The sequence below is a fragment of the Coptis chinensis genome, chromosome 8 (assembly GCF_015680905.1).
Source record: "Coptis chinensis isolate HL-2020 chromosome 8, ASM1568090v1, whole genome shotgun sequence".
In the NCBI taxonomy this organism is placed as follows: Eukaryota; Viridiplantae; Streptophyta; class Magnoliopsida; order Ranunculales; family Ranunculaceae; genus Coptis; species Coptis chinensis.
Window position 1 is genome coordinate 57,280,416 of NC_141463.1, and position 24,298 is coordinate 57,304,713.

The 24,298-nt window shown below is 35.6% G+C and overlaps 2 protein-coding genes and 2 pseudogenes across 7 annotated transcripts; 3 read left to right on the forward strand and 1 right to left on the reverse strand.

Annotated features, from left to right (window-relative positions):
• Window positions 1–7,907: 7,907 nt before the first annotated feature.
• On the reverse strand, window positions 7,908–10,982 carry LOC147482082 (uncharacterized). Its single transcript, XM_086579188.1, has 6 exons — window positions 10,821–10,982; window positions 10,320–10,470; window positions 10,096–10,196; window positions 9,794–9,942; window positions 9,053–9,120; window positions 7,908–8,070 (listed from the first exon to the last, which is right to left on the reverse strand). The coding sequence occupies exons 2-6, from the start codon at window positions 10,388–10,390 to the stop codon at window positions 7,908–7,910; spliced, it is 552 nt and encodes a 183-aa protein (XP_086435314.1). The 5' UTR covers window positions 10,391–10,470; window positions 10,821–10,982.
• A 2,086-nt stretch (window positions 10,983–13,068) lies between these two features.
• Window positions 13,069–14,850, forward strand: LOC147482083 (bifunctional aspartate aminotransferase and glutamate/aspartate-prephenate aminotransferase pseudogene; annotated as a pseudogene).
• Window positions 14,851–15,342: 492 nt separating this feature from the next.
• Window positions 15,343–20,331, forward strand: LOC147482084 (Galactose oxidase/kelch repeat superfamily protein). Of its 6 annotated transcripts, XR_015204269.1 has the most exons (6): window positions 15,478–15,676; window positions 15,810–15,890; window positions 16,052–17,350; window positions 18,312–18,627; window positions 18,748–18,816; window positions 19,465–20,331. XR_015204269.1 is itself a non-coding variant. In XM_086576925.1 (3 exons), the coding sequence occupies exon 3, from the start codon at window positions 16,052–16,054 to the stop codon at window positions 17,150–17,152; it is 1,101 nt and encodes a 366-aa protein (XP_086433051.1). In that variant the 5' UTR covers window positions 15,343–15,676; window positions 15,810–15,890; window positions 15,973–16,051; the 3' UTR covers window positions 17,153–17,588. The 6 variants fall into 6 exon arrangements, 3 of the variants coding, with proteins under 3 accessions (XP_086433051.1, XP_086433052.1, XP_086433050.1); XR_015204268.1 differs by lacking the exons at window positions 18,312–18,627; window positions 19,465–20,331 and having other exon boundaries at window positions 15,444–15,676; window positions 18,748–18,914; XR_015204270.1 differs by lacking the exons at window positions 18,312–18,627; window positions 19,465–20,331 and having other exon boundaries at window positions 15,617–15,676; window positions 15,973–17,350; window positions 18,748–18,914.
• A 2,959-nt stretch (window positions 20,332–23,290) lies between these two features.
• On the forward strand, window positions 23,291–23,379 carry LOC147482085 (U5 spliceosomal RNA; annotated as a pseudogene).
• Window positions 23,380–24,298: the final 919 nt, after the last annotated feature.

Consider the following 24,298-nt stretch of genomic DNA (forward strand, 5'->3'; position numbering starts at 1 on the left):
GAATCAATGGAGCTTACTACTTAAAAACGGCTGAAGGTGTAATATTACCAAAGCCTCAAAATGTAAGCAATTTGAAAGCATTTTTATCAATAAAGAATATTTCTAAGTATCATGATGTATTTTTCAAAGTTATGCATTCAATAAAGAGATTGATAAGTTCAAAAGCAATATCTATACAAATATCACAAATCCTTGTATCTCTAAAATTAAATATTGATAACAAGTCAAACAAAAAGAAAAAAAACTTGGTGATTTGTAGATCCTCATCTCGATACTAGGTCAAACAAAAACCCTGGTGATCTATAGACTATCCTCATCTCGATACTAGGTAACAAAAATCCTTGTGATTTGTAGATCCTCATCTCGATACCAGGTCAAAAAAATCCAGTTCTTGGCAGCAATGTCGAGTTGGGGTAAAAAAATCCAGTTCTTGATAGCAATATCGAGTTCGGGTAAAAAATCCAGTTCTTGGCAGCAATGTCAAGTTTGGGTAAAAAATCCAGTTCTTGGCAGAAATGTCGAGTTCGAGTAAAAAAATCCAGTTCTTGGCAGCAATGTCGAGTTCGGGTAAAAAAATCCAATTCTTGGTAGCAATGTCGAGTTCGGGTAAAAAAATCCAGTTCTTGGCAGCAATGTCGAGTTCGGGTAAAAAAATCTAGTTCTTGGCAGCAATGTCGAGTTCGGGTAAAAAAATCCTGCTATTGGCAGAATTGTCGATATTAGGTAAAGATCGTGATGAAAATCCTGGTATGGGTAGAAATGTCGATATCAGGTCAAAATTGTAATGAAAATCCTAGTGCATGTGGTGTCGTATGCTCGACACCAGGTCAAAGAAAAATGAAGCAAACGCCTAAGGTATGTAACAATAAGGGATATTTTCTTTCTTATTTTTCAATTCCAAATATGTCAGGGGAATAGTATCGAATTTCAAATTTGTTCTTTTTACATAATTGCAAATGCCATTTGATAGAATTGCACTGAAAATTTTGTGTTTAAGCAAAAGTAGTGCGATAATAATTCATTAAAAAAGGACAACATAAGCAAAACAGGACTGTTATACATCGAATGTAAAACTAAATAACATAAAGAAAAACATTAATCTTCATCTTTATCGTCATCCTCGTCTTCATCTTCATCTTCATCCTCATCATCACCATCATCCTCTTCATCACCATCAGTCGAAGACCCACATTACCTTTTTCATAACAGTATGGGTCTCGAAGCCATTCATCTTCATATTCTTTTTCTTCTTGCTCTTCTTCATCATCTGAATACTCAGTGGTAAGACAGTCTGACCAATGAGGTCAGTCTGGGAGAACCATGAAAACCAACAAGAATAGTAAGGAAGTTTGGAACGAGAGACATTTTTTTTGTTTAGGTTTGGTGTTTTCAGTAAGAGGATTACAAAAGATTGTTTAGAATCATGCAGGTGAAGATCTTTTTATATTAGTAAAAATTTATAAAAATGAGGAAAGTTAATGGTGATTAACAAAAAAACGAGGAAAGTTAATGGTGTTTAGCAAGAAAACGAGGAAAATTAATGGTGATCAGCAAGAAAACGAGGAAAGTTAATGGTGTTTAGCAAGAAAACGAGGAAAGTTAATGGTGTTTAGCAAGAAAACGAGGAAAGTTAATGGTGTTTAGCAAGAAAACGAGGAAAGTTTAATGATGATTACCAAGAAAATGAGGAAAATTAATGAAAGAGTTAATGGTGCGCAAGACGGTTTAAGGTTTAAATGATAGTTCACTAAAGTTTAATGGAGTCGTTTAATTCAGTGCATGTTAGGTTTTGAGCAAGATAGTTGAATTTATTTATTGTTGGTAATATGAGTATTTTATATTGAATAAATGTTATAAGTTCATTATCAAATTTGTATTCAAGCAAGGTTACGAGTTTATATCCTGGTATCGGTACCAGATCAAAGAAAAAATCATGGTAATTTGTAGATCCTCATCTCCATACCAGGTCAAAAATTATGGTTCAAAGACAATGGTATCGATAGAGATATATCGATATCAAAGATATGATACCAATCGATACTGTTTTTAATTGGAGTGGTATCGAAAGTCTAATTTCCTTTTCAAAATATTAATAAGTATCAATCGATACTGCTTTTAGTTGGAGTGGTATATAGGTATCGAAAGTCTAAATTCCTTTTCAAAATCTTACTAATAAGTATCAATTTCTTACTAAATATCCATTGATACTGCTTTTAATTGGAGTGGTATCAAAAGTCTAATTTCCTTTTTAAAATATTAATAAGTATCAATCGATACTGCTTTTAGTTGGAGTGGTATCGAAAGTCTAAATATCTTTTCAAAATCTTACTAAGTATCAATTGATACTGCTTTTTAATTGGAGTAGTATCGAAAGTCTAATTTTCTTTTCAAAATTTTACTAAGTATCAATTGATACTGCTTTTAATTGGAGTGGTATCGAAAGTCTAATTTTCTTTTCAAAATCTTACTAAGTATCAATTGATACTGCTTTTAATTGGAGTGGTATCGAAAGTCTAATTTACTTTTCAAAATATTAATAAGTATCAATCGATACTACTTTTAGTTGGAGTGGTATCGAAAGTCTAAATTTCTTTTCAAAATCTTAATAAGTATCAATTGATACTGCTTTTAATTGGAGTGGTATCGAAAGTCTAATTTTCTTTTCAAAATATTACTAAGTATCAATTGATACTGCTTTTAATTGGAGTGGTATCGAAAGTCTAATTTTCTATTCAAAATATTATTAAGTATCAATTGATACGGCTTTTAATTGGAGTGGTATCGAAAGTCTAATTTTTTTTTTCAAAATCTTAATAAGTATCAATTGATACTGCTTTTAATTGGAGTGGTATCGAAAATCTATTTTTTTTTTCAAAATCTTACTAAGTATCAATTGATACTGCTTTTAATTGGAGTGGTATCGAAAGTCTAGTTTTCTTTTCAAAATATTACTAAGTATCAATTGATACTAATTTTCAGTGGAGTGGTATCGAAAATTTAATTTTTTTTTATACGTGTTTAAGTGTCAAAGGCTACTAATAGATATATTGTAAATATAAACAAACCAAAAGGAGCAAAAGAGATCTATTTCATATGTCGTAGGAAGTTTAAGAAAATAAGGCAAAATATACATCTCATTGCATCAATATTACAAGTTGGAGCAAATTTTAGCTCGTGGCGGAGCCTTTGGGTTGACTGAGAACATTACATCTGGCCCCGAGGGCTAAGTCAACATCAGCCAGCATGTTAATTCCTTCTAAGGTAGAGGGATCAAGCTGAAATGAGCCAAGAATGAGAGTTGGGGAAGCCACATTATTGATGGGTTTAATTGTGGCCACATTGTCATCATGGGTGTTTTTCTCAGTCTCGATAGCCTCGGCTGCATTCGTATCAGCTACGACAACTTCTTTCTCAACATCGAGGGCAGCTTCAGATTGATGATCACTCTCATCATCAGAATCAAGGTTATACTGAGTAATAACATCCGCAGGAAGGTATTGTTTGAAACTCTTCATAGTAGAAACACAATAATTCATATTGTGATCAGCCTCAACCAGTTCGAGATCGTCCTTTGCTATTTCGGCCACGAGTTTAGCTTTTTCTTTCTCAAAACTTATTCTTTCTTGTTTAAGTTTCGCTTCTATATCGGCATAAGAGCACCTCAGTCCATCAGTCAATACGGTATTCTCGTCAATAAATGTCTTCAGATTGGCATTCACAGTTTGACGAGCGGTTTAAGAAGCATTGAGTTTGGTGATGGTGAGAGCATGGTTTTTTCTTTTTTTCTTCAAAAAAGTATTGAAGTTGTTCTTTGTCTTTTTTCAATTTGTCATTATCTTCCCTAAAAAGGCGGAAGGAAGTCATATCGTTCTCAAACTAACTAACTGCAGCAACTTTAGCCTGAAATCAAGAATACAGCAAATGGATGCATTATAAATAATGAACAAACCGTTATAAGAGTAAGGCCAAAAGTATATACTTACTTTTTTTAGGGAAGAACACAAAATGTGAAATCATTCAATAATGGGAATTTCAGCCATCGCTAATCGATCTCGAGGAAGAATCGTGTTCATAACTAGAGCTTCTCCGAGTCCAGGTGTAGGAGGATTATAAAATAGAGAAGAAGATTTTAGAACCCTTTTCTTGTTACAAAGGATAAAATCAGCCACAAAAGCTTCAGATGAAGAAGAATGACCATGAACAGTGGATGGAGCAGTGGGTTGAATAGTGGCTAGAACAACTAAAGATTTTGAGGGCACAGAGGCAGGTACAGTAGTGGTGGTAGTTTTCGCAGTCTTAGATATCTTTGTAGTTGGTAACACTTCAATGGTACAAGGTTCTTTTCTTTTCTTTTGATGAAGGCCAGTATCGACATGTTTTTCTTTGGAAGGAATTGGAGCATGGGAGGAACTACCACCTGTTGATTTTTTTGAGTTCAGAAACTTGTTAGTGGATTTGTCTTGATCACGAGGAATGCAAGATGCCATATCTGTGTACAATAAGCAGTGGTGATCAAAAACATCTTGCAAAAGTGGATAATTATAGAAGTTGAGAACTTCTTATTTAATTTTGGGAAAAAGATCTTCAATCATATTAAAAGCATTAATCATATAATCAAAATAACATCGAGGAGTGTTATCAGGCAATTCAGAAGAATCAAAAGTTTTTCTAAATCCTTTTTCATAAGAACAAGGCCGTAATGAACATGGAGCAGCTTGGGAAGGTACTCACTACAACAGAAAAGACATTTAAAATCACTCTATAAGTGATGTCAAAAATATACGACGTCATTTTTGCAAGTGATGTAACTGGTGGCGACGTGAAAAGTCAGGGTTTTCTACATCACTTTTTAAACGATGTCCACAAGTGATGTTACTTCACATTACTTTTTAATTGATGTCCACAAGTGATGTTATAACTTTGCATCACTTTTTAATCGATGTCCACAAGTGATATTATAATGTTTAACATCACTTTTTAAGTGAAATCAATAAGGTCGATTAACATTACTTAGGAAGTGACGTTTCATTCAGATTCCAAATTACTTGTAAAGTGATGTGAAATAACTCTATAAATCACTTTAAAAGTGATGTCCCATTTATCAAAATAATAAAAAAATAAATAATTGCCAATATCATCCCAATATAATACCATTTTCCTGGTCATTTATCATCAAATAAAGATGAAACGTATCTTAAAATCATATTCATCACACAAATATCATCTTCAATTACAAATATTACACTATATACAAAAAATTATAACGAGCCAACATATACTGACAAAATCTAATCTGCAGTACCAAAATAAGCCAAAGAGAACCACAATCACCCAACCAAGAACCTATCACAGCCTGGCTTGATACAATCAATTTAAACCAAGAACATATCACGTACAGCCTAACAAATCACTCTGTTTTCTTTTTTCTACAGTATGAAACATTGTATTAGAAAATCAATGCAAATTTTATAAAAGGAAAATAAACATACGGAGCATCCGCATAATATAGTACCTGAATGACAAAAGAAGTTCTACAGAAGACAGTTACTTGTGTTCAAGATCAGGTACTTGTGTTCAAGATCAGGTTCAGCCCTGTGCCAAAAGCTAGTTGGAGGTTGAGTTAAAATAAAAATGTTGTCGTCCATTTTCCCTCGCATCACTAGCGAGTAATCTAAAACTTGTGTTTGCCCAGAAAAAAACATTTAAATAGTTGTTAATGATTTGGGCAGTAACACCAATAGCATGTAAGCTGCACCAGTGCTTCAGGCTCCTATCTAGTATGCTAATCTTTTTCCAGATTACAGTACTCAAATTAATGATGCAATTGATTAGCCATCATGAGACTACTAGAAAGCTTACCACAATACGGATTGTGATGGAGACTGCATATACCGATCTGAACTCAAATTGTTTTTAAGCTCAACCTTATAGTTCCTTGTGCAAAGATTGGAACCATTTATCAGAAAATTTTATTGCGCTGCTTAAACTAAAATCCAAGATAACTTATTAAAGAAAAGAAAAGACAGATAATCTTTAGTTGGTCAGAGCTATTTTCATAACGAAAAATCACAATTGCTGGAAATGCCACTGGAAAATGCTCAGAATGCCCATTTGTATACTTACATACCTTCCTATTCTTGGTCTGCAATCATCGTAGCAACTAGGGGAATGGTCACAACGATCCCATATACTTGCATATCATGTAAACTTGGGTTGTATATAGTTGCCAGAATTCCTGAAATGGTATTGACACTGGTTACACCACTTGCATTGCCAAAATCAGGAATACTAATTGAAAATAACACATTATTTAGATACTACATACTCCTCTTATTTCGAGGCGTTAATAAGACTACGTTCAATATTAATAATTTAAAATAAACGATAAACCATCATATTTTTTTTTCGACAAAAAAATCCGGCAGAGTTTCCTTTGTATCTTTAACATTTCATATACTTAAAACCTGTCATAACCTAAAAATCAAAATAATCTAATATTCATATATCAACCCTTCCAAGTTATATATAACTTTATATAGTTTGAAAACCAAAACATATCTACCGCTAACCGATTTCTTACCTAAATCGGCATTTCACACTTGCACGTCACTCCCTGACGTCCTAACTAAATTTTAGAAACAGTTGTACAACACATTTGAAATAAAAGTTAAGTCATGCAATTTAAAATGCAATAATTTACATAAAAATAAAATGAATTAATATTAATTTACTGAAATAGAAAGCCACTACTTTGTAACTGGTATTAACGTTACTTAACAATCCGCTATGTTTTCATGATGTTTCTTTGTTTCTTGAAGTTTCACCTTGATTCTTCAGTATGTATTCACCTTATGGATCTCGATAGGGAGGGACCTGTTCGTCCCGGTCTGTTTACACTTCGACGCTCAACATTAGATACGAAGTCAAGGAGCAATAACTAGTTGAACAAATATCCAAAATCTAATGGTAGATAAAAGAGTTTATTTACCTTTTTCTGTGATTGAGCCTTACCGTACTGTACGTGGCGACATTCTCAAAGATGTATTGGTTAGCAATATATAGAAGTAGACCTCATTCAATATGTGATAATAATAACAATACAAATATTCTTAATGTTAATAAAAGTAGATCTAGATCACAACCAATTAATTAAATATCACTTGCATTATTTCAAAAAGAGCTATAGCAATTGATCGGCTATAAAAAAAAATAATAATAATAACATTCTAATCAATATGACGTACTAAGAATAATATGCCGCAAACAATAAAATTTATATTTAGTGGACATAGCTAATAGTATTGTACCCAAAGCAGACAAATTAAATGGAAACACAAAACACTTACCTGGTGCATAGGCACCTTGAGAAATGTTTGGTACTTTCATTTGAGCCGCCCATCACCATTATTGGAAAAGCAAGTGGCGCCTCCTTCTCCTGTATCTCCCTTCTCTAGAATATATAAATACCCACTCCAACAAGTAATTCAACTCTAGCTATTAACTTAATATATAAGAAAAAGAATTAAAAGCTGCTACCAAACCATCCCTACTGAAATGGAAACTTATGAATGAAAATCTTCTTTCTGTAATTGACCACCCCTCCTTATTAATCGTAGCATAAAATTTTATACTCACTTAGAAGTGTGAACACTATGGCCGCCACATGTATCTCTTTTTTATTTTTCTCCTAAGCCTTCCTCTCTTGTACACATGCTAGCTATCAAGAATTCAAGATTTACTTACGTCAGTCTCATTTGATAGATCTTGAGAATAACTTTGCTTCTGTGGCTTATACTTTAACAAAGAGGATTCTTACGGAGAATAGAATCAAAGCCAATGATGTCACTTGATGCAAATTACTCATAGCCATCACTCTAGGACAAAAGATAATATGACCTATATTACACTTACATAGATACAACAACAACATTCCCAAGGAAGAAGCACAGCCCAATACTTACACCAACATCAAGACATCTATTCACTCCATACATGTCAGCCTTCTTAAGGGCAGGGGCATCATTCACTCCATCATCAGCTTTCTCTTCAATTTTCCCTTTTCCCCTCCTCCTTTACTCGGGCTTGGGACCGGCAATGTAAAGCTATAGCTTTACACCGGCGAAGTTAAGAAAATGGTTGCCTGTAAGATGAAATCAACAACAGTTAATATACATGTAGCATTCAATTACACAAATTTTAAAATGAGCAATTAATAAATAACCAAAAGAAGCAACCATTCAGACTTCCAAAACAAAAGTAAATAACATACTTCGAAGTTTAGATAGCCTTCAATACATTAGTAGATAAAAAAAAAAAAAAAAGGAAATAAAAAGTTTTAAAAGTTTAGGCAGTGTTCCCAAACAACAAAACTCAAGCACTCCAAAGGTGTAAACATCACATCAAGACTTTAATATAGAATTTGTTGGCCAAGCCACAAAGCTACCCACAGCATCTTCTATTGTCTTCAAATATCTATTTCCCCTAACGAGTAGTGCATCCTTTTGAATTGCAATGTCAATGGAAACCTTTGAATAACCGGGGCCGAGAGGTGAATGATGCACTAGTAAGATTGAGATCTTTATTAAGGAAATATATGAGAATCACTCTGAAAAGAACCAATACCATCCAATTTTCAATTAGTAGAAAAGCAAAACCAACCTTTTTTAATCAAGAATCTAAAGTGAGATTGAGAGAAAACCGAAATCAAAGTAAACAGATCGAGAGTGACCTTTTACCTCGTTTCATCAAATATGTCACACCAAGACTAACGAAAAAGAGAAAATTGGAGAAGATGACAAGAGGAACATACATAACAATGGCAGATGGTAGAAGCAAATCTACAGAAGAGCTTCCTCGTCTGGCCATTGAGTGATATTATAATCCACTCAAAACTTGTTCGACTTCAGTTATAGCACGACCACCTTCTACACCTGGTATACCATTGAACTAAATCCAAAACTTGTTCGACTTCAGCTATAGCATGGTATACCATTGAGTGATAGTCTAGAAACAACAAAGATTTATTTTCTCACAAGGGTTATATTTTCCATACAAGACATCAGCTATAACATGACCACCTTCTGCACCTGGATAACCAGCCCACACAATAGCCAAGGCACACTGAAGTTTTAGGTTGTTCAACAATGTTGTAATGTCAATCCCTCCAAAGAAAAATTACCACAACAAAGAGGGAATGTTTTTCGTACATTTGCGTCTGCGAAATCCTCTATTCGTTTACGTTGATATCCGTAAGTTTAGGTCAGTCCTATCTAAACTCTCCAGCCTCAATTGATAAGTCAAGGCCCACAAACAAAACTGTCACATCTCAGATCCCTAGTAGTAGCGTCTATTGTCAGCCTTAATTCAGGCGTCACTTTTACATTTCACATCGGTGCATCCAGTGCATATTTTACATCGATAGCTTCCAAGACCAGCAAGTGGTGTCACATACCGCAAGTAACACCGCTCTTTACAGAAAAATACCATAACGTTTACATGATTAGACTATAATTAGATATATACTATAGCGCAAAGATATATGAAATTATAAGTACCCCTAAAAAAAAAAAAAATGAAACTTACGGGCATAATTCCCAATCATGGCTTCATTTGCATAGCATGAGGTCCAACTACATTCATAATAAACCATTTTTTTTATCATGAGGAGGGGGACGGAGTGGCAAAATGTTGTTTTCATTCTTGAGCAACACAATGCCTTGTCTAGCTACCTCTCACGCCAACTCTAAAGAGGCGGTGTGAGCGATATCATCTCTTCCTAAAGCACCATAATTACCGGGGCTACCATCAAACCGGCCAAAAGCCTCATCAAGACAACATAGAGATTCTTAAGGGCTTCGTCAAGCTTTGCTTCTGCTACCTTTCCATTCAGTACAGCTTCCACTCCGTATTTCAGAACAAAGTCTCCATAGTCTAAATCAAGCCCTGAGCATGTGCAATATAGAGATATAACATAAATGTTTGTATTTATTTGCCTTAACCAAACTTACGAGTAAATATAAATGCTGGACTTTTTCTATTTAAAATTTCAGTGTTTAAGCTACTAAGTTATTGCTAGGGGATGATCAAACGACTAACCAGCTTTAAGGGATTGTGTAATGGCAGAAACTGGTGTGTCATTGAGGTATTTGTGACCAGATACCATCACTTCAACAGAATCGCAGTCGACTACAATATACCTACACAGATGTTTTTGATGAGTTATAAACAAGGCAAACTCTATAACTGTCTCCTATAGTTTTTGTATATTAATACACAAAAAAGTAGGGTAAAGTAGTCGTATAAGTAAGAAGAGTACTTACCCATGAAGATCCCACAATCCCCTGATGGTCTCGCACAAGCTGGAACGCCATTGACTATGTTGTATGAACATATGAGACTGGCTGCATCTCCTTCTTTCATGCACATCTCAAACGGATAGTGCAAAGTCTCGATCATATCCCTCTCTGCCACCTTCAATTAAATTATACACCAGCATGTAAACAAATCTATACCATGAACTAAATCTATTCATAGCTCAAATTAAACAAACACCACTCAGTCTATACCAAGCCATTCCAAAAACACAAAAACAACAAAAAAGAACAGTTTTACTAAGCAGATATGAAGATAGAAATCAAGTACGAAACATGTTCCTACTTGCCCACACAAAATGAAAAAATTCATCCACCCAATCCTTCTATTAATCAAGAGTAAAGTTTCAAATTTTGTAACAAACATACAAAATTTCAAACTAGATTATACTAGAATCACGAACCAAGAGAAGGAAATTAAGAAAAAAGATAAATTTTAAAAATATATACGGCTCAAACAGTCGCAGTCTCCGATGAATCCCAGGATTTCATGGCTTTGATACACAAATGGTATAGTGGTGGGAATTTGAGAAGAGATAAAAACTGATTTGAGAAAAGTGTTGGTTGGGCTATTTTTGGTCCAAGAAAAGAGTCTAGAGGATTTTTATTTTCTATTTTTTGTTTAAGGGCAGCTAGTCTACTAAACAAAGCTCGCGCCCTGTTTTATTTCTATTTAACCTTAACCTAATTTTTTGGATGGTTTTTTTTTTTCTATCTAATTAACTTAATTAAGATGAATTATATTAATAATAATAACACTTCTGGAAGTCACATTATAAGTGATTTCGAAAACTTGGCAAAGTCACTTTTAAAGTGATGTTGAATACATAGATATTACATCACTTTATAAGTGACACGGTGAGTAACAACACATTTAAAGTGATGTTGAATACATTGATATTACATCACTTTACAAGTGACACGGTGAGTGACATAAAGAAGTGTTACTACATCACTACCACGACATCACTTATTAAAATGATGTTGTACAACTCTACTATATCAGCTTCTGAAATAAGTAATGTTAAAAAAAATTGTGATAATTATTACATCACATGCTGAGAGAAGTGATGTCATAGTTTCCATATGACATCACTTCACTGAAAGTGATGTAAAATTAGTGATATCATATGTCATATTTGTTGTAGTGACTACAGTTTGGGGAGGTTAATGATCTTGACCTCTAAGCACATTACTCTTTAAGGTATATAAAGGACCAACATAATTGTCGACATCTTGTAAGTCGACATTCGAGGTTGGATTCCCATATTGATTAGCACCAGTTCTAGCAGTTATTTCTTCATCAGTGCCTTTTAGAAGATCCATTACTCTAGTAGACTCTCAACGACCTCTCGAAGTCGCAGGTTTTAGTACTGAAACAAGGGCACAAGGGTAGGCCAATCAGATAAAAGGTCCGAGATGGAATGTCGAAATTTTATTTCAAGAGATGGGGTCATAGATAACGTACCTCTAAGATTAAAAACACGGTGTACCAAGGAGGGAACAGCAACAGAAGCAGATGACTCCCATTGACCATATATAATGAGAGGATAGAGTGGCCATCTAAAGTGACTATCTCGATTAACTCTTATGATACCCTGTCGGTTACTTCATTTCTTGGGATAAAAACAACCACTAGGCTCATTTAAACCATTTTTGTTTTTTTCTGTACGTTCGACAAAGGTATAGTGGGTCTGAATGTCGATAAGCCGGATTTTTTGGGATCTTCGGATATCAGGTTCAAGATGCACATTATAATAGTTACAAATGTACATCAATCTCCAAAAATTGCTCGTGCTTTGGCTAGGAGAGATGGTCAAATGGTTCAGTACCTCTCGATCGAGGTCAGTCAAAAAGAGTCGCAAACCATCAACTAGTTGCCTAACAGTGATGATGATTGACTGGGTATCACCACTTTGGCATTTGGTGCTTTTCTTACACCCAACATTATGTTAAAGAGTGACAGTATCGGGTATCTGATATGCAGCTCTAACTAATGCTAAATTGGGTATTTTCGAGAAATGAGGATTTAAACCATCACTCCATATGTTGTTGTCCTCCATAATTTCACGCTCTGATTCCAAGGTCACAATCTCGAAAGGATGCATGGCATGCTAGGCCATCAACAAGATACGTTGGGCCCCATGCTGGTTCATCAGTTTCAGTCCTTTGTGATGTCGAGGCTGAGGAAGAAGTGCTGGTTCTATCTTCAGACTCAACACCTTCGTTCGACATATCGGTATCACTAGAAACAATAATTTTTTTATTAGAATTATATCCTTCATCGATACTATTATCGCTATACTCAGTACAATTGTATAATATATTATTTATTATACACGTATCAAGTTTTCGTGGTGACAATGACATGTTTCGAGGTGATGATGTGTGTCTCAAAAGCATACGTTCTTGACGTCGAAGCTAGGATCGTTTCGAGATTGTTCGTCTAAAATTAACACAAGTTTTTCTCCTAGCCAAATTGAAACAGATCAAAATATATAATTCAAAAATCTAGTTAATATAGTGGTTGTACAGATAAAACGTTCAATTTCAAACCCTAACCCTCATAATTTAAGAAGAGGAACATATGTGATATTAAGGATGAACAGATAAAAGGAGAAGCGATTATGACAACAAATAAGCATATTAAAGTTTTTTTCTAACTAACCTGTCAAGTTTGTAGGAAAATCTGATGAAAATGACAGCAAGTAATTCCAAATCGAAGCTTTTTAGGTTGTTAATGGTGGTGGGGTTTTGAATGTTTCAAGCTTTTTGTGAATAAGTGAAGAGAGAGAAAGTGAAAGCGAGTTTTTATATTTGATATTTTGATATGACTTTTCTGTCCCAACAATAACCGCTTGATAATTTGAATTTTGAATTTGAGTATTTCAGATTGAATTTTTTGTTTTTTCCGGTTGTTTCTTAAAACATTCAAATTTTCGAGATCGAAATTTGAAAGTTTCGAGAGGGGACAATGTCGTGGGCAAATATCATCAACCCGATATTCCAACCCAAATATCGTAACTAACTCGAAATATCGACATGATTGTCGGTATCTTGTGCACAAGTTCATGTATTACAGGAACAAGTGAGAAAAGGAAGGAGAAGAATGAGAATAGACACACGTCAAGATATAATTGGGTACCACTATAGCTGGAAGACTATATAAAGCGATGATCAAGAGAAAAAAATGAGATTGGATTTATTACAGAAATATTTGTAAAACCAGAGCGAAACAGAGAGAGAGAATGACTTTATAACCACCATTAATGATGAATACAAAAGCTTGAGTTTCATTTCTTTCCGATTATCAATAATTCAATCCAAATCTATTCAATTCATAACTGATCTTAGAAAAAGATCCTTAATCACCGTAGGATCTACGGGTTATCGACCGGGCTACAGCTCTTTACACCAAACTTTCCAAAAAAAAAAAAAAAAATAGTATGAACACCATTTACGATAGATACTACATTGAGTCCTAAAGTGAATTCTGTGGAAACCGTCCGAGAACCGTAGTGATAACCGATCAAGCTACCGCACTAGTTCAAGCCTGGTGTACACGTTATCCATTTAGCAACCGGAGAACCGATTTCAATACCCCATCGCTGATTCTTTGAAGCGGGGGATTAATACGATCACGTGAAGGGCATACAAGGCGGTATACTCCTAATCTTTGGTACTTTTTGAGTTACGTAAAAGCGATATGTCATAAACTTGAAAAAGAGAATGGTATTAGTTATACACCTTATCATATTTTAGTTAGTAATGGTGCTAAACAAAGTGTACTTCAAGGATTGCTTGATGTTTGTTCGCCGGGTGATGAGGTTATAATTCCTGGTCCGTTTTATGTTAGTTATCCTGAAATGGCTAGAATGGCTGATGCAAATCTAGTGATTGTAGAAACATCTTTGAATAATAAATTTTTGTTGGATCCTAAAGTTTTAGAATCAAAACTTAATGAGAAGTCGAGGGTACTTATTCTATGTTCGCCTTCGAATCTAACTGGATCTGTTTATCCTAGAAAGCTTATGGAGGAGATTGCTAAAATAGTCGCGAAACATCCTAGGCTATTAGTGTTATCGGATGAGATTTATGAACATATCGTTTATGCACCAGCTACTCATATTAGTTTTTTGCTTTTTTGCTTAGAATGTGGGAGAGAGCATTGACTGTTAATGGGTTTTCGAAGGCGTTTGCAATGACTGGTTGGAGACTTGGGTACCTTGCTAGTCCAACACATTTTGTTCAAGCTTGTGGGAAGATTCAAAGTCAAGCTACTTCAGGTGCTAGTAGTATTTCACAAAAAGCTGGAGTTGCTACTTTAGGACTTGGATATGCTGGAGATGAAATTGTTGGTTTTGGCAGGATATGCAATATATTAAACCACACTTTTCTTAATAATTGTATCTGGCAGGTAGGCATAGGCAGGGGCGGATCTAGCCGTCGAAAAAAAAATACTAGTTATAATAGTGTATAATTCATCCCAAAAAAAAAATTGTAGTGTATATTAATTGTAGCAGCCCCCCTTGAGTGGCAATCCTGGATCCGCCCCCTGTTAATCACTACATCTGGCAAAACGAATGAATGGGATTGGACAACCATTGCCGAAGAATCAAACATATCAAGTGTTCAGTATAATCAGTTCTTGTTGAAATTTGTATTTGTGTGGGAGGACATCCCTCCCAATTTGTTAGGTGCTATTCTGAACTTAGATGTAAGGAACTTTTGTACTGAACGTGTTATCACGATGTAAGTTGTTATTTATGGAATATATATATCTTTAGCAAAAAAAGAAAAACTAGAAGGGAGAAATTAAATTGCAAATTTGTCCTTTGAGCCCATAACTTCTCTACAACGTTGAAAAAAAGGGAAATAACTGGGCCGTTGCTCTGGACCTAGAGATGGATGGGCTGGAGGCCTTTTGCGCAACAAGAGTTATAAGTCATCATCAAGTAACCCGTGTTGACTAGTAGCTCGACTGAATTTTCATCGTGGTGAAAAGTGAAAATTCAAAAAGTTAAAAAAAAAAGAAAGAAATAAAAAAAAAAGAAAGAGACAGCTGAAAAAGACGTAAAGATGAAATTCGGACATGCTGAAGGAAGAAGAAAACGATGTGAAGTAAAAAAAAAAAAAAAATTGTCTTCTCCTCCTCATTCCTTATAAATAATAATAATATTAAATTCCACCAAAACCGCCGAATGCTGAATTATTCTCTGTCCTGTTTTTCCCGCCATCCATCGATCCAGGAGTCAGACTTATTATTATTATTCCTGGCATCATCATCAACAACAACAACGACGACGGTATTAATTCGATTATCTGATTGTGAATTTCAGATCAGATTCCTTTTCTTTTGTCATCCATCACAAATAATGATTCACAGATTCGAATCAGATACTATTCCTATGTTAATTCAATTATTTAATGTTTTTGCAGATTGTTGAGTGAGAGAGAATAATGATGAGCAGTTTATATCGGAAACCTTATTTATTAATTTTGGAGCTAAAGAATAAGACGGTATGAAATCTACTACTACCTTTTTTTTGGGCGGGGGGGAATTTGTACATTTGTTGTTAACATGCTTCTAGGAATTTGATAGGTTGAAGATATAACTGTACAGTTATTTATTCTTGACGAGCGTCTTATTTAATAAGAAGGAATTATTTGTGGTTTCGAAGATGAGATTATTGGAGGAGGAAGAAGGCCAGGAGAAGCGTGGTGCTGCTAGATTCTCTGATTCTCTCTTTCCTGGTCTACATGATGATATTGCTTTGAATTGTCTTGCTTGGGTTCCACGCTCGGATTATGCTTCTCTTGCTTGCCTTAGCAATAGGTTCAAGATGCTAGTCAAGAGCGGGTGCCTTCATGGATTGCGGAAGCAGATGGGGATTGCGGAGCATTGGGTTTATCTAGTTTTTGATTTGAAGGGATGGGAGGCTTTTGATCCCACGGTAAAAAGGTGGATGAAATTGCCAAAGATTCCTTGTGATGACTGCTTTAATCACGCAGATAAAGAGTCCTTGGCCGTGGGGAATGAATTGTTGGTTTTTGGTCGCGAATTATATGATTTAGCCATTTGGAAGTACAATTTGGCTCACCAGAATTGGGTCAAGTGCCAGGGATTGAACCGACCTCGTTGCTTGTTTGGTTCGAGTAGCTTTGGTTCAGTGGCTGTTGTTGCAGGAGGCGTAGATAGGAAAGGGACTGTCTTGAGATCAGCTGAGCTCTATAATTCTGACTCAGGTTGTTGGGAGCTCTTGCCTAGTATGCACTCTCCGCGTAAACTCTGCTCCGGGTTTTTCATGGATGGAAAGTTCTATGTAATTGGTGGAGTGGCTAGTGCTACTGATTCGTTGAGTTGTGGCGAGGAGTATAATCTTCAGACAAGGACGTGGAGAAAGATTGAGGGAATGTATACAATAGAGAATAAGGCAGCCCAGGCCCCTCCCCTTGTGGCTGTTGTGGATAATCAACTCTATGCGGTCGAACATCTGAAAAACATAGTCAAGAAGTATGACAAGGAGAACAACTGTTGGAATGAATTGGGGAGGCTACCAGTCAGAGCTGATTCCTCCAATGGTTGGGGGTTGGCTTTCAAGGCTTGTGGAAAGCAACTATTGGTTGTAGGTGGACAGAAGGGCCCAGAAGGTGAGGCTATAGTATTGAATTCTTGGTGTCCGAGTTCAGGGATTGTAGATGGAGCTTTGGAGTGGAAGGTGCTTGGTAAGAAGGAGAGTGTAGGGGTGTTTGTCTACAACTGTGCTGTCGTGGGATGTTGATCTTCCGCTTCTTTGGTTTGTACAGCCGAGTCTCGCTCATTGAGTTTACACAGTTCAAGAATAGAGATCTCTGCAACGTAACTTGGCTCTGCTTCTTCTTTATAGTCAGTCTTCCTCGAATTGGAAACTTGCTTTTCTTATCATATGGTGCCCAGTTGCCCGATTCTGCAGTTTCATGGCCTGCAAAAGGAAACACTGGTAACATCTTTGCTCTGTTTTATCAGGTATAATTTTTGATCAGCGGCTGATTGTTTTAGTTCAAAGAGAATGAAAAGCTTTATTTGTTTTATTGATAGGGAAAAAGTGTTATAGTTACAGACTTATATAGTGTTGTGATGATTCTTAATGCTTCAATTCGTATTAAAGATTACATCTAATGTTGTGATGATTTTTTTCATTTGTTCTGTTACTCCAATTTATGGGATTCTATTTGGTATGTGATGTTTTACTTTCACCTTCTTTGATATTTAAATTCATTATTTAATACTAGTTGAAAGTGATTATATTATCTTACCTGTCCAACATATTGTATTTCACTTGGACTCCCTGAGGGCCAAATTTTTTAGACTCAGAACTAGTTCTAGTTTGAGTTTTAAAGTGCTTCTGAGTTCTCATACATGGTTTCGTGTCCCATTTTCTCTTATATTTATTTATAGTTTGCAGTCTTTCATAATGGACGCAGCACTATTTCGTGTTCCATGTTGGATACCCAGTACTATTTTTAAGTGCAAGGGTCATGTTGATTCATCCTTTGGACTTCTGTCTACCTTACAAAGGGCAGTTTCTCAATTCTTCCCTGTGCCTACCATTCTGGATACAGTGGGTTATTCTTAGTTATACTAGGCTCAAATTGTTTACGTTTTTGCCAAAGATTGCTGGATTTAAGATCACAGTTCCATTATCTCTCAAGACTGAGCTGTATTGACATTTCTACTTGATCTGTTGCCATAAACATTCAACACTCAAATGAATTTCAATTTTCTGTGACCCTGTTTTAGTCATAAGCATATTTGTTATGTGCCCTTATTTTGTTCATCTTCTCTCTTCCACAGCTCACATCCACCAAAAAACATTATTTTGGACATTAACCATTTAATGTAGTATGTAGATCTGTGAGTGAAATATGTTTTGAGGTTGTGGTTTTTTGGTGGTTATGTAGAAAACTAGCTATTAGCCGTTGGATGGAAAGGATTTGTGGAAATTGAAAATAAAGGTGACGTCATGATGTGAAATAGTTTGATCACGTCAAATATGGTTTCTTTTTCTCGATATATTGGAATACCCCCCTTGGAGAGAGAATCTATATTGAGGCCTTTGTTTGGTGGCACCACAATTCCTTGTTGTTATAGATCTGAGATCGGATATTATCCGATGGCCCAATGTAATCCGTGCTTTGAAGCCAAATATTGAATGCTGATATCTATAGGATTTGGAGTCATGTCAAGAAAAGTTTTCAGGTTCAAATTTGGAAAGAGGTATATCCAATCTGATAAGTAATCGTTTGCTCCCTGCCTATATGCTCTCCACTAAATTTAAGCAATCTCACCTGGCTTTTTTTTGTCAGAAAATAAATTGTCTTCCTTTCACATTCTCAGAGAACAGGAGGAAAATATTGATAAGAAAGATAAGAGGATAAAGAAGAAGAAGCAAGGGTTGCATGTAAGGTATTAGTTATATCCTTTGACTGTCAGATATAACATGCTTTTAAGATCCATGTAGTCATGGGATTTTATGATGAATCCTACTTTGCCCGTTCAATTTTTTTTGTTGGACATTGCCCTAGCATTTAGAGTTTGTATTTGGCTTCCTATTTTATTTTTCTTTTGTGTGGGTAGAAAATGGGTTCTGTAGTCTGTTGTTTTTCAGTGTCTTGCTAAACAGCCCCCTTTTCCATTATGCATTGGTTTGTGCTGTCTTTAACCCACCCCGCAATAAGGCTGTCAAGGGATAGTCTTTTCTCCTTGGTAAGTTTGGCTGGGGGTATGAGAGGTGATAGGAGATAGACTTGTTCGTAGGAGTGCTCTTGTACTTTTGGTATTGTTGTTTATCTCTATTACATGTAAACAAAAGGGCTGTCATATATGGAAAGTAGGATACTTGAATTTCCATCCCATCATCGTGTCCCACCAAACCTTATTATCGGTATCTATGACACTTTTTTTTTTTGATCGGTATCTATGACACTTCCAAGTTTAATCTAATTTTACCTTTTCAAACAAACATGGACCTGTTTGTTTTCCCTTGTCATTCATTGTAGTTCAATTTTAGTTAAACAAATGGCTCCTTGTACTTATGAAATATGGTATATGCAGGTTGACTTTGGCACATGCAGGTTGGTTTTTAGGTTCTGTCGTTGTTGTTGTGTATAACATTCCACTGTTTCTTTTTAAGCATTAAACAGAAACACGCCATATTTAAAAAATTGTTGTGTTTGGTTCATGGAAACCAAATTCCTGGAAAATAGAGAGATATAAGAAAAGAGAGGAAGAGAGAATGAGCTAAGACGAGAGAGATAAGTGATGGATAAGTGGAGTATTTGTGGAAAACAATTGCCATTTTTGAAAAAAATAAGTTGCTTCTGTAGATATCATACTGAAATGGGATCCTAAATCTCCAAATTTGCTTATCATTCTTAAAAATACTGTGAAAAGAATCACTTTCCATGGAGTTGTAATTCCACGAACCTGACATAGCCAATAATCCGTGCTGGATATGTATCCACGTGTCCGTATTGGACACATAGATATACCTCAATTTTTTATATTTTGCCGTGTCAGACACTTTGTATCCGTGTCAGATAAGGACACATGTCCGTATCAATGAAACTTAGGCTACACTATACTTCTGTCTACCCCTCTACTCTTCTTAGTGCATGTCATACACGTAGTTAGTGTTTAGAGTTGACTTCATAAACTGAAGTGTCAGTTTTCAGAACATTTGCTATTTGGCTGTGTAAGGTGTTTTCCTTTTAATTATTTGCTTGCCAGAAATTTTTACATTTGTCTGTTTTTCTTCTCCCCACCAATCTTGCAATGGAAGAGATCAACTGAGAAAGTAAAATTTAACGTACACATACTGTAATTTAATGTCCTTACCACTGTTAATATGTCTTTATAGTGCCAGAAATTCATGGATAAATGACATTTGTCTTTATTGAATTGTACCTTTTCCCTTGTTTATATACCTTTTCAGTTTTCCCTTGTGTATAAACCAGCGAGACCAGTAAGTTTTCTAACTGTCCCATTCTTGGGGTTGAAGAACAAAATATAGAACTAATTAGAAGATACTGATCTTCTGTGTCAAGACTCTTGAATTCTTATGATATTATTAGACTTGAAAGGGAACTTTATTTTCTGGATATCTAATTTAGGGTGCTTATTGAAAGATTGTGAAGTATATAATTTGTAGGCCTTATATGGTGTTTAGCTGGGCAATAGAAAACCTTTGAACTTTCATAAAAACGAGGGAAGGTGTACTGAATAACTTTTCTCTGAGGATATCAAATCAAATCGGCAGACTAATTTAGATCTGGCTGGTTGATTCAAAATGTTTTTCCGTTGCTTCTTGCAGTAAAAGTTTTTTATTTCGTGCTGATTGGTGTTTTTCATGGATTAGCAGCCGATTAGTTCAGCCCAATTAGTCGTTAGATGATTTATTGAAACGATCCACCCAGTACTGCCATGTCCATTGTTAATTTGGCCGCAATCGCTGTGAGGTTATTGCAAGAATCCTCAACATTAGTATGTGATGTATATCACTAGTATATTGCCCGTGTCACTAAAAAATCCAACCGAAACCCGACTAAAAAATAACTCCAATCGAAGTTCAATAGAAGCCTGACAAAAAATGCACAACTGAAGCCCACTAAAAACCCAGCCGTATTTGTTGATTTTAATAATGATACAACACTCTTGTTCTACACTATTAAATGATGTAAAAATTAGGAAGTGGTGTTGGATGTCCAGCACCACCCTTCTTTGTTATATAGATTACTATGCATCCAAATTTTGGAATCTTCCGAATAGATCATTCATGTTTTGGAATTGAACTTTAATGCTACCGTCACCACTTAAGGGCTAGGTGCTTTTCCAGCATACCCTTGTTTGGGTTGTACTCATTGTTACCGGGAGGTCATGAGTTCACATTGCGAAACCAACCTGTTGCATGCAGGAGGAAGTCTGGTTATAACTGCCCCTCCCAGACACCACGGTAGCAGCTTTTGGCTATACCCATGGGGCCATGGGGCATCAGTGCATCACATATATCATATCGAAGTTTGACGCCTGACTGGACGTGGATGACTGATTGATTTGGGTTTATAAAGAATTAAGAGGTGTATCGCACAGCAAGTATCAGTGTAATCAATTTGAGGGTTCTAAAAAACATAGGAGATAGAGGGACAATGGTGAGGTACAGACAACAGATTGTGGCTATATATCAATATTGAACTGAGAAAGTTTTTGTTCAGTCATCTGGGACAAGTGTACAACTCGTGATGGTGGTGTCTCATCCTCTGTTTGTGGATTTGTCATGTACCGAACATCCACGTCTAGTTCATCAACCGAACAGGAAATGCAGCCCATCAAATCCTACAGGCACGTGAAGTGAAACCATCTATTTCATATTTTCATCTCTAAATACTAAGGTTGCCTGTGCCTAAGGCCCGGTGATGAACAGTTAAGGCCCAGACCTTTTAAGTCTTTTCCCTATGAGCCCAAACCCAACAGTTTTTGTTGACAAGTCTGATCCAGTGTCACCCAGCAGCCTTTAGCTAACCATCACACACTATTTGAACTCTCTTAAAAGTATTATGTCACAATTCACAACTTCTCAAATGCAATATTAGCTGTTGGATGGGGCCCATAGGGCCCCATATTGACCTCTTTTATTAGATAGAGACTAGATTTTTGGACCCGTTCAACGAACGGGACCGTTTTTATATAATTTTTTTCATTTTATTATTATATATAAAAAATCTTACTCCCAAATTATATTAAAACTCATACAGTAAATTAATTGATCAAAATTTCCAGTGCCAATAATTTGTTATGGCTATTAAACAAAGTTACAAACATAGAACGCTGAGCGAAATCCATTAAAAAGTAAAAATTTGCGTTCTTGGTTATCAGTGTGGGGAAGACTGGCACGAAAGAGCTCCACTGGCATTTCCTTATAGCACTTGCTGCTTCTAACCACAATAACTGCAACAAAGTTTGAATTTTTTTTAAATGAAAGTACATATTCATATAATGGAACTCCTACAATTGTTTATAAAAATTAAGTGATAGGTCAAATTAATAATAGATATGAACTTGGAGGATTTGAACTCCCATCTCTTGAGATGTACTTCCACACTCAAGTGCTCTTCCATTGAGCTAAAGATCCAAATCAAAAGACAGAGAAGCTAAGAGCATGTAAATAAGTACTTAATCAGAATTATGTAAAACATTAAGAATGTCATAACATGGTAGGGGAAGTGCAAGATATGTTGCTTGTACAACAAGGGGGAGGTTTATAGCCACTAAACTGGATATCCTTCTAGCAATTGTTGTCACACCTGCAAGCAATGTATCAAAATTCTAAATTTCAAAAACGTAATTCTACTAATATCAATATTAATAAACCGTCACATGCTTATGATTCAGTGAGTAATTGTTCATATTTAGTGGAAGTATCCCTCTAGTAATACTATTTGGAATTGAACAATACAAAATCTCCGACTATTATGTTTTGTATTCTTACTAGTATATTGCCCGTGCCGTACGGCACTAAAAAACCCCCACTGAAGCCCGACTAAAAAAACTCCAATCGAAGCCCATTAGAAGACCGACAAAAAAATCCAACCGAAGGCCACTAAAAATCCAGCCGCATTTGTTGACTTCAATAATGATGCATCACTCTTGTTCCACACTATTAAACGACCCACACCTCATAAGCCCTACGATTCGCCACGTCATAAACTAGATCCAAAGGTTAGGGGGTGGTGTTGGACATTCTAACACCACCCTAATTATGCCTAACCAATTTTAAAAAAAGTACAAGCTATTTTAGATTCTTAGGTTATAAACTCCCACATTTACTATCGTCTTTGTCTTCCTGAAATGGGGACTTATAAAAACCAAAGAAAATAAACCATGCAACTACCCAGTGAACACAGAGGGAACTATTATTTTGCCTTTTAATAAAGAATACCTTGTGTTCACTGCACAAAGCAATATACGCCAAAAGCAAATAAACTATGCAACTACCGTGTTCGCTGCACAAAGCAGTATATGCCAAAAGCAAATAAACCATGAAACTGCCAAAAGTGTTACTTTTCATCCGCCAAAATGATGAACCCAACCAACTTTAAAAAATAAATGACAACAACCCCATTTGCTCAAACACTTTGCAAGTCCATTTCACCCTAAAACAATCGAAACCCTACTCTCCTACTCAAACTACATAACTCCAAATCTTTTCCCATTAATAAAAACCAAACTAAGTTTAACAAATGCATGTATTAAAGTACTCCAAGTTTAAAAAATATCAAAAAATTCAAAGGAACTAACACTTTACATTATGCTGCTGTATTTAGATACAATCAACTTGCAAATGTCTAGCTAAAAAATAATATATAATAGCCGAATTTTGTCTAACCTTGTAGTGCTGAATATCCTTCCTGTGAACTGCTGAATATCCTTGTAGTCTTTGCTTTCAATCTCAGTCAAGGCGCACACGCATTCTTTGCTTCTACTGGGAGAGAACCGGTTACAGCTGCCATTCGAAGAGACATCACAACAATCAAACACTTGAACCACCAAATCAAACCAAACAGTGCATTAACCGACGCCAACTAAAATTTAATCCTTACCTTTCCAAAACCAATTTAAATAGGTTAAATGAAGAGTAAAGTAAACATAAATTCAAAAGGTAGACGGATAAGGAATAGAAATTTGGAGTGTTCCACAAAAAAAAAATTGGAGTGATGAGGGCGGTAGGGATGAGAGTGATAGTTGGCTTGTTTGGAGAAAAGAAAAAGGGGAGGCGTTGGTTTATTTGGAGAAAATCGCGATACTATGTGCCGGTCTGCGTTAACTAAAGAAACATACCACCAAATATCCTTAGATTCCACCCTGTTATAAACAGGGTGAAATTGTGAAAAGG

What these genes read in the sequence shown, in the direction of transcription:
- LOC147482082 (XM_086579188.1), bottom strand. Translation starts at nt 10,390, where the DNA reads ATGTTCATACAACATAGTCAATGGCGTTCCAGCTTGTGCGAGACCATC. An exon ending in GGATTGTGGGATCTTCATGG is followed by an intron (nt 10,197 to 10,319) that starts GTAAGTACTCTT and finishes ACATCTGTGTAG; the next exon opens with GTATATTGTAGTCGACTGCG. An exon ending in TACACAATCCCTTAAAGCTG is followed by an intron (nt 9,943 to 10,095) that starts GTTAGTCGTTTG and finishes GCACATGCTCAG; the next exon opens with GGCTTGATTTAGACTATGGA.
- LOC147482084 (XM_086576924.1), top strand. Translation starts at nt 15,831, where the DNA reads ATGATGAGCAGTTTATATCGGAAACCTTATTTATTAATTTTGGAGCTA. An exon ending in TGGAGCTAAAGAATAAGACG is followed by an intron (nt 15,891 to 16,051) that starts GTATGAAATCTA and finishes GTGGTTTCGAAG; the next exon opens with ATGAGATTATTGGAGGAGGA.